General features: G+C 40.2%; 1 protein-coding gene across 6 annotated transcripts in view; it reads right to left on the bottom strand.

Annotated features, from left to right (window-relative positions):
- The window catches only part of dtnba (dystrobrevin, beta a), a 461,468-nt gene that overhangs the window by 76,954 nt on the left and 369,851 nt on the right, over positions 1 to 14,663 (bottom strand). For all 6 annotated transcript variants that reach the window (XM_078541481.1, XM_078541476.1, XM_078541482.1 and 3 more), the window contains exon 15: positions 8,817 to 8,913. In XM_078541481.1, coding sequence (XP_078397607.1) covers positions 8,817 to 8,913 — 97 coding nt within the window. The remainder of the gene's footprint in view (positions 1 to 8,816; positions 8,914 to 14,663) is intronic.

Here is a 14,663-nt window from a genome sequence, read left to right as displayed (position 1 = left end):
TGTCTTTCCAATGTGGCTTGAAACTCAGGAAACTTTTATACAGCAGTATGTGTCCAATTAAACAAGAAAAGATGCACTGTTGGGCTTGGTTCTTGGAAATGAGGTGTGCCAGGTAGATTAAGTGTCAATGGGGGAACATTTAGGAGACAGTGATCATTGCACTGTATATTTTAGGGTGATGACAGAAAAGGACAATAGGACATCCAGAGTGAGAATAATTAACTGGACGAGAGCCGACTTCGATGGGGCAAGAACAGAGCTGGGCCAGTTAGACTGGAACGAAAGATCGGCGAGAAAAATTGTAGCTGAACAATGGGCTACTTTCAAGAAAGAATTGGCTCGAGCACTGTCAAGTTCATCGAAAGGGAAAGGCAGGGCAAACAAATCCTGAGCTACCTGGATGAAAAAGGATGTAGAAATTAAGATAAAAAAAGAAGTGTGCTTATGACAGGTGTCCGGTAGAAAATACAATTGAGAGCCAAGAGGAATACAGAGGGTTCAGAGGGTAGATGGAAAAGCATATTAGAGAAACGGAGAAAAGACTAGTAGCCAATATAAAGGGGAATCCCAAAGTCTTCTATAGGCATATGAATAGTAAAAGGGTGGTAAAAGGAGGAGTAGGGCCAATTAGGGACCTAAAAGGGAATTTACACATAGACGAAGGGGCCATGGCTGAGGTATTAAATGAATACTTTGCATCTGTCTTTGCCAAGGAGGTAGATGCTACCCAGGCCATGGTGACAGATGAAGAAACTCTGTCACTAGAAGGATTCAAAATTGATAAGGAGAAAGTGTTGAACAGTCTGTCGGTTCTTAAAGTTGACAAGGCACCGGGACCGGATGAGATGCATTCAAGGATATTGAAGGAAGTGAGAGTAGAAATTACAGGAGCACTGGCCATAATTTTTCAGTCTTTCCTAGACTCAGGGGAGGTGCCAGAGGACTGGGGAATCGCAAACATTATGCCCTTGTTCAAAAAAGAATAAGCCCTGGCCAGTCAGTTTAACTTCAGTAGTGGTCAGGATTCTAGAAACAATTATTTGGGATAGAGTTAGCAGTCACATGGCAAAAGAGCCAGCATGAATTTCTAAAGGGGAAATCATGTTTAACTAACTTGCTGGAGTATTTTGAAGAGGTAACAGAAAAAGTTAATGAGGGTAATGCCATTGATGTGGTGTACATGGACTTTCAAAAGGCATTTGACACAGTGCCACACAACAGACTTGTGAGAAAAGTTATTGCTCATGGAATAAAAGGGACAGTAGCAACGTGGGTACAAAATTGGCTGAAAAATAGAAAGCAGAGAATAATGGTCAATGGATATTTTTTGGGCTGGGGGAAAGTTTGTAGTGGAGTTCCCCAGGAGTCAATATTGGGACCCTTGCTTTTCCTGATATATATTAATGATCTAGATCTTGGTGTGCAGGGGACAATTTCGAAGTTTGCAGATGATACGAAGATTAGGAGTGTTGTAACCCGTGAGAAGGACAGCGTAGAACTTCAAAAGGACATAGACAAGTTGGTGGAGTGAGCAGATAGGTGGCAGATGAAGTTCAATGCAGAGAAATGTGAGGAGATGCATTTTGGTAGGAAGAACATGGAGAGGCAATATAAAATAAGGGGTGAAATTTTGAAAGGGGTTCAGGAGCAGAAAGACCTGGGTGTATATGTGCATAGATCATTGAAGGTGGCAGGACAGATGGAGAGGGCAGTTAATAAAGCATATAGTATCCTGGGCTTTATTAATAGGGGCATAGAGTACAAGAGCAAGGAGGTTATGCTGAATTTAAATAAGACACTTGTTAAGCCTCAGCTGGAGGATTGTGTACAGTTGAGAAGGGTGTGAACACATTGGAGAGAGTGCAGAAGAGGTTTACAAGAATGGTTCCAGGGAAGAGAAACTTCATCTATGAGGATAGATTGGAAAGGTTGGGACTGTTCTCCTTGGAGAGAAGAAGGCTAAGAGGAGATTTGATAGAGATGTTCAAAATCATGAGGGGGCTGGACAGAGTAGATAGGGAGAAGCTGTTCCCACTCATAAAAGTGTCAAAAATGAGGGAGCACAAATTTAAAGTGATTTGCAAAAGAAGCAAATGTGAGAAAAAACTCCTTCACACAACGAGTGGTTCGGGTCTGGAATGCACTGCCTGGAAGTGTGGTGGAGGCAGGTTCAATCGAGGCATTCAAGAGGGCATTAGATGATTATTTGAATAGAAACAATGTGCATGGGGTACGGGGAAAAGGCAGGGCAATGGCACTAGGTCATAATGCTCATTTGGAGAGTCAGTGCAGGCACGATGGGCCGAATGGCCTCCTTCTGTACTGTTAAAATTCAGTAATTCTGAAAATTCTGAAACCAAGGTCCCATTTGCACCTTGTGTGGACATAAAAAATCCCATGGCACTATTCCAAAGAAGCACAGTGGCATTCTCCCCAGTGTCGTGGCCAATATTTATTCATCCCTCGTACTTTCTTTCCTCATCACTATCCAGTTGCCTCTTCTGAAAGAACTGGAATATTTACCATTTAAAATATAATTGTATTCAAAACTTGACTTTGCTCTATTGCAGCTGGTTCTCTTTGTCACAATCCTTATCCTGCTGGATAAATGGCCTTCCCCTTCTCATCTCACCGATAGCAGAACAAAATATACTTTAATGGTTTATGAGGCATCGTTCATAGATTGGGGACAAAGCTCATTTATTTAACTTGGGGCCTGGATAGGGGAAACCAAGAGCGATCGACCAAATTAATCCGATGCAGGGAGCAAACTTGCCAGTGTCATGCAGAGCGTTGTCAGCCAGCAAGCTGACCTGCAATGTGCTAAGTTTTCACATGCGAAAATAATTCTGAAAGCAACACAGAAAGAGTATTAAAGATAGGGTGAGCCTGCCAGATGATCAACATCACCATACTTACAAGAGGCTAATCATTCTGTTAACTTGTGAAGATTATCTATCAGCGGGTGATAGGTGTTCCTGTAAATGTCACTGCATTTTATATGAAGATGGGATGAGGCACCAGAACAGAAACACTCAATCAATTTTTTAGAACTCAATGGAAGAACAATATAAAAAGGTTAATGATGAATATAAGGGCAGGAAGAAAGCTATATTACAGAAAAGGGCGGATATATCATGGTCAACGATTTACAAATCAAAGCTCATAAGTTGCCAATGTTGTTGAGTGAAAGTAGAAAGAGTTTACAATAAGCTGCTAATTCTCAAACTGAATATTCCAATTTTTGGAGAATTAAAAAGTAAACACAAAAAAAACACTGAATTTCACATTATTGAGGGTTTCTCTGCAATGCTGCTTTTCTGAAAAAATATAGTCAACAATGTCATAAGGGCTGACTAGCACCTTGTATAAATCAGTTAAAGGAGGATCTCTGGACACATCTAAAGAATTTAACTAAGTCCACAAAGTGACTAAACTTTTTAAGCACACTAATAAAACTAAAATTACACTCAGTCAAAACCACTTGCTTTAAATAAAACCATCTGAGGATTTGTACCAAGCAATGAGGCAAGAGGGGAGTTTGGGAGTAGGGGGGTGGTGATGGTGGTGGGTGCAGAAGAGAGATTGGATTCGTTCTCCCAATCACTTTCAATGACACATGCTGTAAATTCTGTGTGAACGACGAGTCAGGAAAAGATGAAGCTTGGGTGTGAAGAATGGTCATTGACTGCCATAGTGAAGGGTTGTTGGCTTCATGAACAGTGCTGAGCAAAGGCTATAGTGTCTTCAAGAGATAAAGGAGAAAAGCTGGAAAACAGGACTGTACAATCATAAGGACGTAATAAAAAAAACATGCATTTATATCGCGCCTTTAATGTAGTAAAACATTTCAATAGAGCCACCTAGGGAAATAATATCACAAGTGATCAAAATCTTGGTCAAAGAGGCAGACTTTAAAGAAATGTTTCGGGAGTATAACTAGAAGAATGAGCATACAGATTACAGTTTACTTAATACTAATGCATTACTGAAAACCTATGCACATTAGCAGATTGTGCAAAGCCATTTATTTAATTTAACATGTTTCATTTGTTACCTTTTCATCAACAACACACACCCTTGGCTTGGCATACCCCATTCTACAATAGATAAAGAATAAAAGGAACATTTTGTGTTTGGAATGCTGGAAAAATAACGAAGACAACTGGATGGTCCACTGTGCTATGCTTTTATTCTTGGACCAAGATTCAAAACCAGTCCTAAACTGAATGATGAATAAAATTCCCCTCTGTTGGGTCTTATGTGAAATGATTTCCAGCTGATTCATTAGGTATGGGCTCTCAACATTAAGTCAGCAATCTGATTCAGAGATGCCACAGGGTGTGGGAAATGGAAAGATTAATCAGAATGCTACAATAAGGGAAGTTCTTCTGAGGTTGTTGAGGGCAAGAATATAGGCTCTTTCCTGTGTATTTAATCATGAGCAGGAACGTGATGCTGATAAGAGGGTGCCAAAAGTGTAAAACCTTGAAATCCCAGTATGTAATTTTTTTTGGGTGATGTTTTAATTAAGTTAAATATGTGTGCCTTTGTTAAATACACATATGCATATATTTAAACAGCATCAATTTCTAATATCTCGTGGTGGTTATGATACTTCCTGGCTTTTTGCTTCAATATCGAAAGAGTACTACTGGAGGAACTAATTGGATTCCAACCTCACCCTCCAAGAGAAGGTTGGAATTTACTGAATGGTCATAATATGATTTTCAGGTCTTTAAAGCACAGTCTGTTGAAATGCCATTTGCACTGAACATATAAAATCTATGTATGTCCTGCAAAGTAATTCTCTTTTAAAATCCCTCAGGCACTTTTAGACAGATTTACACTGTTTTGTTTGAATCATTTGTAATGCTGAGATTTAAATATGTACATACCTCGGTGAAATGACACACAGGTCCATGAGCACATCATCTTGCTGTGTGGATGCATATATTCATGTATGTCTCACAGCAAGATTCCACCAATTTAAGATAGAAAGCTACCTCCATACTTTTTGATTTTAAGTCATCTGCCCACTGTTTGCTGATAGTTTAGCAGCCCAGAAAATATAAAAGTGAGGGGGAATGCCTTATAATCTTTAAAACTGATAGGATTACAGAGTGCTTTAAAATACATTCACTTTAACACGTGTGCCATGAATAAATCAATAATGATCAAGGAATAAGCTATCAGCCAGATTCTGATAATTTATTTTGTTTTCCTGTTCTTTCTTTTCCTTTTCTGAAGCTGGTGCACCTGTAAAGCACCACTGTAAAGCAACTACCACATTTTTCCAGATATTACTGTGGGATACTTTAAAACAGGCTTATATTTGTGTGTATGTTTCTGCGTGTGTGAATAATGTAAGTAAACTGCAGATTGTTAGACTGCAAGGTTTGAATCATCAAAGGGGTTAAGCATAAAAAAAAACAGGTATTTGAAATGCTAATGGACAAGCTAAGTAAAATGGAATTTGCATTTTTAGATAAGGGGGGAGAGGTTGTTAGCTTTTTAAAGGGACACAGTAAGATGTTTACAACTAACAAGATAAATAATTCAAAGTAATTATGTTTATTTTTCCCAAAAACGTTGGCCATAAAAGATTTTTATATTCTGGGAAAAGCACGTTCCAAAGTCAGGTGAATACAATGGGATTTACAGAATCAAAAAGGGAGAAAATATATTTAAAGAAAGATGGAAAGCTGTATGTGGTGTGGCCATGTGAGACCTTGAAAGGTGCACTGTGTGAAACAGGCTGTAAAAACAGCCTCTAGCCACTCTGGAGAAGTTTGCAGTTCCAGTAACGAAGGTTGTGTTAAAAGCCTTGGTGTTTCATTACCAAGTGAGAGGGAGAAAGAAACTATGACATACCTCCCTTATAGAAACAGTGGGTGCTCGTGGTAATCTTGCTGGATGTTTTATAGATTAAGAATCTATTTTGAGCTGTTAGCTGAAAGGGGTGTGTAGTTGGGAGTCTAGTTAAGTAGAAATTGTAGGAACTGTTATAAGACTAAATAACTGTGTAATTGTAATCTTGCGTGTGTGTAACCTTTTTCTTTTATTATGTTAATAAATGTTTAATTTAATCTTTAAAATCTCTAAAAGTAATAGAGGACTTGTTAATTCTGACTTCAGTGCACAAACCTTCTTGTAATAAATACAAATTGTAAAACTGTTGTTGTAGCATGGCCAAGTTTCCCTCTGGGATTTGGTCAGCTTGGCACATACTACCTGCACATCATAACAAAATCCAACCTTATAATCAGTTTTGAGTTCTGTGGCCCTTAACATAGCTCAATCACATTGTTCACTGTTTATTTGTATTTTAACAAGGAAAGCAGTCCTGGCACCAATGCCATTTGTCTCCAAGACAACAAGCAACCTTAACAATGGCAAGTATCTTACACCATGATAACATTGTTGAAGCCACGGTAAACAAACCTGACTTTCAACGTATATTCTGAAAAATGAATTCCAATTCGTGACAGTGTAAAAAATTTCAACATCAGGGTCTGGGTTCTTTTCGATGATCCCATCCAATGTTGCAGTTTGTAAATGCAGCAGGGAAGGAAGCAGGAGAACTAAGGCGTTTCAGCTGCAGATGGACTGAACTGCGATAGAGACGGCTGACGTTAGAGGTCGAAGTAGGCAGCCTTTCTGATGGAGAGTGCACAGGGATGGAAAGCTCAGCTCCAGTTCAAACAGGATGCCGAATTGTGCCGAACTGCTAACAGTCTGGATCAACCTGATTTACTGACCAAGGAGTAAGATGGAATGGGTGACGAGGGCTGAAGGCAATGACTTCAGTCTTCCCAATGTTTAACGAGAGCAAATTGCGGTTCATTCCATTACTGCCCAACCACCTCCCTCTGCCCTGTAATAAAACCACCATTGCAAAGTCCCCTATCATTAGCATCGTCATGGTTAACATCTTCATAATTAAAAACTAACCAGAAGTTTAATGGGACTACTGATATCAAAATCATAGCTACACAGGCAGGGCAGAGTCTGGGTGCTCTGCAACAAATGGTTCATCTCATGATCCCTCAAAGCTTTTCTACCGCTTAAAAAACTCAAGTCAGGGGTTGTGATGGAAAATCCACCAGTCAAGAAACTTAAACACCATCCACAATGGATGTTGTTCATTGCCTTTGCTCTTTGATTTAATATTCTCCATTGTCAGTGCACTGTGGCTGAACTAAGTAACATCTGAACAATATATTGCAACCGTACTTCGAAAGCACTGCCCAGTCCTTTGAATTTTACCACTGAGAAGGAGAGCAACAGCAAGCTCATGGGATAACATTAGTTCTAATTTCCCCTCCAAAATACGTTCACTGTGGTTCTTTTTTTTTGAGTGCATGGGTGATTTATTTAAGTACATGGCCCCTTTAATTTATTTTGCAGAGCCACACACACACAGTAATTTAAAGGGGCCAATTTCTGCACATGGGGACTGTCAGATTGCCACGCGGAATAAAGGGAACATTGCCTCTAAGTCACACAGTGCCTAGAATTGAAGCAGCGTTGTTATTCCATCATTGTTTCCAGATCAAAATCCCTACCTAACACTGTTATGGAATCACCATCATAACAAGGACTGCAATGGTTCAAGAAGACCCACTACAACCTTCTCAGGGCACCTAGGGAGAGGCAATGAATATTGCCTTATCTGAATCACCAGTATCCTAAGAACAAATGCAGAAGGACAAGATGTTAAGGGCTATACAAAGGTGAGCATAATTGCAGCTTCACTCACTGGAGTAATTAATAATTTCACAGATCTGTGAAATGAAAATCCACAGCAGAAAGAAATAAACACCTTTATAGAGATTATTGCTGGCAATTCCAATCGAAACTCGTTTAAAGGATCATTCTTGGCAATAGAGACCTTTTAGCCAGGACAATTCTCCAAGCGTTTACCTGAAAGGTTTTCATTGCAGGTTTTCCAAAGAAAATGTTGGCTGTGATATTCTGTGGGGGTTCCCACTGTAAATCTGTAGAAGAGCTCAGCCGAATCCCAGGGGACACAGTTTCAGCTGGAGCTACACTGAGAGAATCACCGCAGAATTTCAGGGCCATTAACACACCAACGCTGGAGTTCTGTGCATTTATAAAACTTCCAATTACATCTGATTTGATGTAGGTCAAAAACCTGACATCAATATTGCACATTCTTAATAGAAAACATGGCTGTGTGCAGACAACTGAGAAGGAAGCTGAAATGTTGTAAACTAAGGTTCAGAAAATGTATGAAGATGAGCTATCGGTGTTTGTTCAGGCAATGATGTAAAATTCCCCAATTTTGAAGCTATTTCTGTGTTTTTTCTTCTAGTTGCTCTGCTAATTTCACTCTTCACCGAACTGCTGGGAGACTTGCAAAAGGACCATAGGGTTGCACCCTCTAACAGGTGCTGTCAGACCTCCTCTCTACACTGCTTGATGACTGCATAACTGCGTTTTGCAAGCTCGCTGCATCGGGGTGTGAGTTTGACTCCCAGTATGAATATTGTCTCACCATTTCACGAGACAGTGTTTCATCACAATTCCTCAGAAGGAAACCGTCCCTGGTTAGCTGAAGAGTTCACTTCGTTGCAGGGAAGACCACAAAAACACAAATCTAAAAAGGCCTGCATCATTATTTTTGCAATTATAATGTAATGAATTAATAATGTGAACAGCAAATCGGTAAATGAAGTACGTGAGTGCCAAGAACAAAGCCAAGCTGGAACAATAAAGCAGGGGAATAAAATCCACTATCCACACAGGAGATGAAGGATTCAGTCTATGTTGCAGCAGGGAACAATTCTTACCTTCAGCAGCTTCATTAGTCCTTCAAGCTGCACCATCAGCTCACGACGACTCTCTTGTAAGGCTGACATCCGCTGCTCCAACTCGTCTTTTCTTTGCCTGTTGAATGAACAGACAAAGAAATTAAGCCCCGTCTCTCTCAAAAAACACTGGGGAATTCAAGCACTCAGACTGTCTGGTTCAGTACCACACTGTGTATCAAAAGCAGCTTCAGCACTCCACTGCAAGGCGAACAAACATAATGCCTCTCGTCAATACAGCTATAATGTTAGATGACAATTCATTCATTAAAGATGAATTGTACCAAAAAAAATTATGTGCACTGTTTTAAAATGCTCTTCACACTTTAGACGGCGTCAATAAATTGGGATTAAAAAAATCGCACATCTTATTAATGCCTGTATAATGGTAACCAAAAGTAACATCTCTTTTATGATGCTTTGTGAGCATAAGGGGTAGCATATTGTAGGTGTGCAGGTGAAGATTATCTTTGAAAATAAACTCCTTTAGCAAGAAGAATACAAATAACAGTTGACGCAATGAAAAGAAATGAAGGCTTTCTCCCACAAATACCAGCGGATTTCAGCTCGTGAAGAACTAGCTGGTTGGTTACTTATTCATGAGGACAGATACTGCTGATAAAAATCTGCTGTCATAAACCAAATTGTCTGGAGTGTGGATCGGAAAACAGACCCTAATTGAGAGCCAATTAGCAGAGTTGGGAGACATGTAGCCCACTCCTCTCAAAATTTCTCTGAAAACCACTAAATTCAAAATTTATTTTAAAAACGGCCACTTATTTTAGACCGATAGAACAATAGTGACAAGCAAAAATTTAATTGAATCGTGAACTGTTTTTCATTACAAAAGGGATAAAGTAAATATTGTTGCAATAAGTCCTTTATGCTGCATTTTAAATTGTGAACGGTTAGAAAGAATAGATATATTAACAAACTGGATTCATGCCAGGTTGCAGTGAAGATTATTTCTGCCAGTCTAGTTGTGTTTGTGTATATATTGCTCTCACTCACAAATGCTGGCTCTTTGCTTGTGTCTCACCTTTTCTCGATAATAAAATACCGATGGAACTCATCACTTTCCTGCAGCATTTCAAAGCAATCCACACACCTCACCCATTCAGGTCAACACAAAACCACTTGCATTAAGGCCATCACAGCTTCTCCCAAATCAGTAGACCACAATTTTGCATAAATTGAGAAAGATCTTGGTTTGAAATGTTAGAATTAAGGGACAAGCATAAAAAAAATAGGTTTATGCTCCAACTGCAACGCCAGGAAAATTATAAATTCCTAACCAAACTAAAGGTCTAATTGCTGCTGATTACACCTGTGTTTGTATCAATTCTAAGCAATAGATTTCCTGTTCAACTCCATGGGTTGAATCTTTGCTGAGATCGGGTAACCCCAACCAGCGGGTTTTCCAGTCATGAAAACTGCACGCCCGACCAATGTGTGACTTTGCATGCCATTTTGTGTTTGTGTGTGCATAAAGCCTGTGCATGAGGCCTACCTCGGTTCCCGAACACAGCAGCCAAGTTCCAACATGGTTTAAAGGCCCCCTAAACCTCATCCCTCACCTCCCACAATCCCCACCCACTCCCATGCCCCCTCAAAACTGCCAATGCCACATACCCCCTTCATACCCCCATGTATCATCTATGCCACTTCAGATCACCCATGCCACCTCTATGCCCCCATAGCCACTCACACAGTATGCACTATGTACATTCTTCAGCAGCCATGCAATAGCAATAGGAATTATTTTAAAATCATTGAAAAACATTAAACCTCTAGCAATCTAAGAAAACCCTGAATGCAAACACACTGTCATGAACAAAAAAACCCAAAGGGAAAATAGCTTATCTTTAAATGCCTACTAGGTTTGTAAACAAACAAGAAACCATATCAAAAACATATTCTGTTATTATAGGCACCCTAACAGTTTCAAGAGTTTCTTACTGAGCTGAAGCTTTTGAAACCCAACCAAACATTCACAATGAGGCAGCTGCATTAAAAAAGCTTCCACCTCCATTCACAGAGCAGATATCTGTTTCCATTTCAAAGCAGAGTGCCCGTCAATCAATAATTTTTTTCAACCTTCAGAAGCAGATTTGTTTTTTTTTAAAAAAAAACACAGCCAGATCTGGCAGTCCAATTAAATCAAGGCACAAAAATCATGACAGCATCATTTTACATTTTTCACTGCATTATGGTACTTTCTCCCTTGCAGAAGTACTATAATGCACGGGAGCGATTACACAATGCTGATCAATGTAAGGGGCAACTTAGCTTTCCAGGACAGATCCCAATGCTGAATTGCTGCATTAAAAACACATCTACATTAAAATACAGCACCTAATAGTGATATTTGAAGGGGTGAAAACATTATACACTTACCTTTCAGAATGTTCCAGACTCCTCAGCAAGCTTCCTATTTTCTTCACAAACTCTCAAACCTGACATTCTTTTAATGGGCTTCCAAAACCCCACACCGCCAGATAAAAATGGTGTGCGGGAGGAAATCCAATTTTTGTTTCCCCATTTAAAATGGGGAAATTTTCCTCATCGGGGCCAGGTGTGTGTTTTACACACCAGGCATTCCTGACCCACAAAAAGCCAAGAGGAAAATTGCGTGGGGTCAGGAATACGGAGGAAAATGAGATATCCTCCAAAGAAATAAACACGTGGCCATTCGGGCACAGACACAAGCCTTCACAGCCAGACAAAAATTCAGCCCGATGGCTTCAGTTTAAGAATCAAGGTTCATCTTCACGAACAGGAGAAGGAAAGGCCTATCAGCGTCTTCTATAAAGTACTTGATCATAATGGGAATGAGCACAGAATGCTTTTGCCGTGAAAAGGGCAAGTTAAATAGGCAATTTTTGAAAGGTGCCTGAACTTAAACTGATTTTCATGAAAAGACCTCGGAAGAGAATAAAACTGAAACGTTGACTTGTTAAAGGAAAATACAAAGTTAGGATAAAGCATTGAGATGAAAAGTGGATGAAATGCTATGAGCTGGGCCTTTAAGCAATTTTTCCAAAGTCCAGAACCAACACCCAACTTGTTGGCCTTTCTCAATAAATTATAAACACTTCACACCCATTTGAGTTGGGTGGATCCCTGGCCGAAGTTGCTTGGTGGATATAATCTGTCAATGGTTTTCCTTTCTCGGTGTAAACACAGATAGACAAATGGCTAAGAACATTCATTGGTATTGAGGCATTCAAACAGAACTTGTCAGTTTAGGCTTTCACTAGGCTTAACGTTAAACTGTAGAAGTTTGAAGCTATTTTATGTTAAGGACATCCACTGATGTTGAGGAGGAGGAGTGCATTCGTTGTTTTGTATTGTTAGATGGAGCCAAGTTGCGCTGATTGAACGGCGTCTGACAATAACTCTGCTCTGCATGTCCACTTTCTGTCTGAGAAATAAAATATTTTTTTTCCAGAGCCGTGTCTCCGAAAGTTTAAGCAAAATACTGCGGATGCTGGAAATCTGAAACAAAAACAGAACGTTATGGAAAAACTCGGCAGGTCTGGCAGCATCTGCAGAGAGAGAAACAGAGTTAGCGTTTCGAGTCCATTATGACTCTTCTTCACAACTGAAGAGAGGTAGAAATATGATGGGTTTTGTGCTGTTGAAAAAAGGGGGGTGTCATGTAGAACAAAAAAAGGAAGGTCAGGGATAGGATAGAGGGCAGGAGAGACGACTCCAAACACTTGCTCTGTTTCTCTCTCCACAGATGCTGTCAGACCTGCTGAGTTTTTCGAAAATTTTCTGTTTTTATCCCCTAAACTCTAACAAGTTCGCCCACTGAAAGATTGGAGGAGCACATGTGAGAGCACATCTGAAAGACACAATATTCAATTTTGATGTCAAAGGACTGCATTATTGCATCACCTGATTCGCTCTTGTATAAGTAGATATTGGGAAGTGTGACAACACATGGACCATAAAGGACACGGGAGCCACTTATGGGAATGCCTGACACCAATGAATCCAAGCATGTGTTTACTGCAGATGTAAGTTTGCAATAAAAGCCCTTTGAAATAAAACAGTGAGACTGCAATCCATAAACCTATGAATAAGCTAAACTATTTACAGTTTACAGGGTTAGTTAGGGTAGAAGTAGACAAGTTTTAAAGTTTTAATCGATAGGCGTGAATGACATCAAGCCAGTGGGTGGAAGCAGGAATTGGAGCACGAGCCATACAGGAATTTTCACCAGCATAAAGCAAATGCCAGAGTGGTTTTGCTACAGGGCCAATGTCGGATAGAGGAGAAAAAGGAGGAAAGAGGGCAGATCCACTTTGCAGGGAAGATACTCCTGCTCCTCCTGGCACTCAGGTATAACATCCAGAGAATTCAAAAAAAGGAAAATCTCAACCTCTATCTGGTCACTCCTGCCAGGTGTGTCACCAGATATGCCTCACACTCATTTTCAGTAGAAATAGGTGATGCCCTCAGGCCATGACTTCTCCACTACCATTAGGCTTCCGCCTGCCTTAGTGGACTCACAGAATTGTCACTATGTAGGAAGAGGCCATCTGGCCCAGCAGAACTCTCATGTGCGAGGAGACCTTTAATGTTGTCGGCATGCACGTCCAGTTAACATTGCTCCAATTCCTGATATGTAACACTAATTAATTCAGTTTTCTTTTACAGTGAGGGTCATGGAAAGTTGACCCGTATTCTCAGTCAAAGCTATGCTGGCAACAACGTGTGGAGGAAAGATCCTGGACAAACTACGGCGTTGAGTAGAAACAAAATTCAGATGTAAGTTTATTTACGATTGCACTCTTCTCCGCTCTGCTCTTTCTGTCCCTCTCACTGGTTGAAGTTTGGTTCGACATGGGCTGGGTGCTCTCCTTGCTCGAGTGGCTGCTGAGACAGTGAGGGCTTGCATGTTTTAATGCGTGGGGGAGCTAAAAGAGTCCAGTTCAATCCTGCTCTCAGCCAATGTCAGTACATGCACGCTTAAAGCAGGAGTCATTGAATAGTAATCAGGAGTGTGAATTCCGGATGGGTTTTTATGGCCTGATTGATGGGCATTGAGGTGCAAGGTACAGAGACCTTCTTGGTCTCTGGCGCAACTAATTACTGGTCTGAGCTGCTGTGGGAGCCCAGAAAGTGTACACTTCATGGATGGACACATTTATGTGTTTTAACTAACTCTAAACTCAGTATTTCAACACACTGAGTGCATTAGCTGTTAAAATGTATGCAGTGTTACTCTTTATCAGTACAATGCGGAACGTGAACGCGACACGTGGAGATATATTTTCTGCTTGGTTCTTGGAAAAAGAATTGGATTGTTTAGATGTATGATGGATTAATCAGGGAATTGTTATCGTTTAATATGGCCTCTGCCAGCTTCCTATTGGAGGTTTAACTGATCTTGTTCGGCTTCTAATATCTGCGTGTGCAATCTGTACCTATTGTTTTCATCTAAAATAAAATTGCCATGTTGAGGGAAAATAAACTAAAATAACTTGTTTATATTTAGAAATTAAATCCCTAACCTGCATGAAAGTCTTAAGGGACTATTTTCCCGGATTTGTATTTATCGTGCAAGGCAGCTCTGTATGGATGGTGGAAAGAAAACCCTTGGAAAGATTCCTAGCCACAGGTGGCCTGAAAACATCTGCAGTTGGGAGTATAGTGAAGGGCAGTGTCGATTTCAGTCGGTTTGTTTTGTGATTGGCCTGATTCGCTCCATTGTCAGAGCATTGTGCACACATGTGGATTTTGTCTGTATGTTGGCTTTATAAGTTCTATGTGACATGACTATGGAGAATCTCTGCAGTGTGTTTGGTGGCAGAGATC

This window comes from Cetorhinus maximus, chromosome 5 (genome assembly GCF_964194155.1).
Source record: "Cetorhinus maximus chromosome 5, sCetMax3.hap1.1, whole genome shotgun sequence".
In the NCBI taxonomy this organism is placed as follows: Eukaryota; Metazoa; Chordata; class Chondrichthyes; order Lamniformes; family Cetorhinidae; genus Cetorhinus; species Cetorhinus maximus.
Note: the sequence above shows the minus strand (reverse complement) of the source record. Positions and strands in the feature narration are given on the sequence as shown.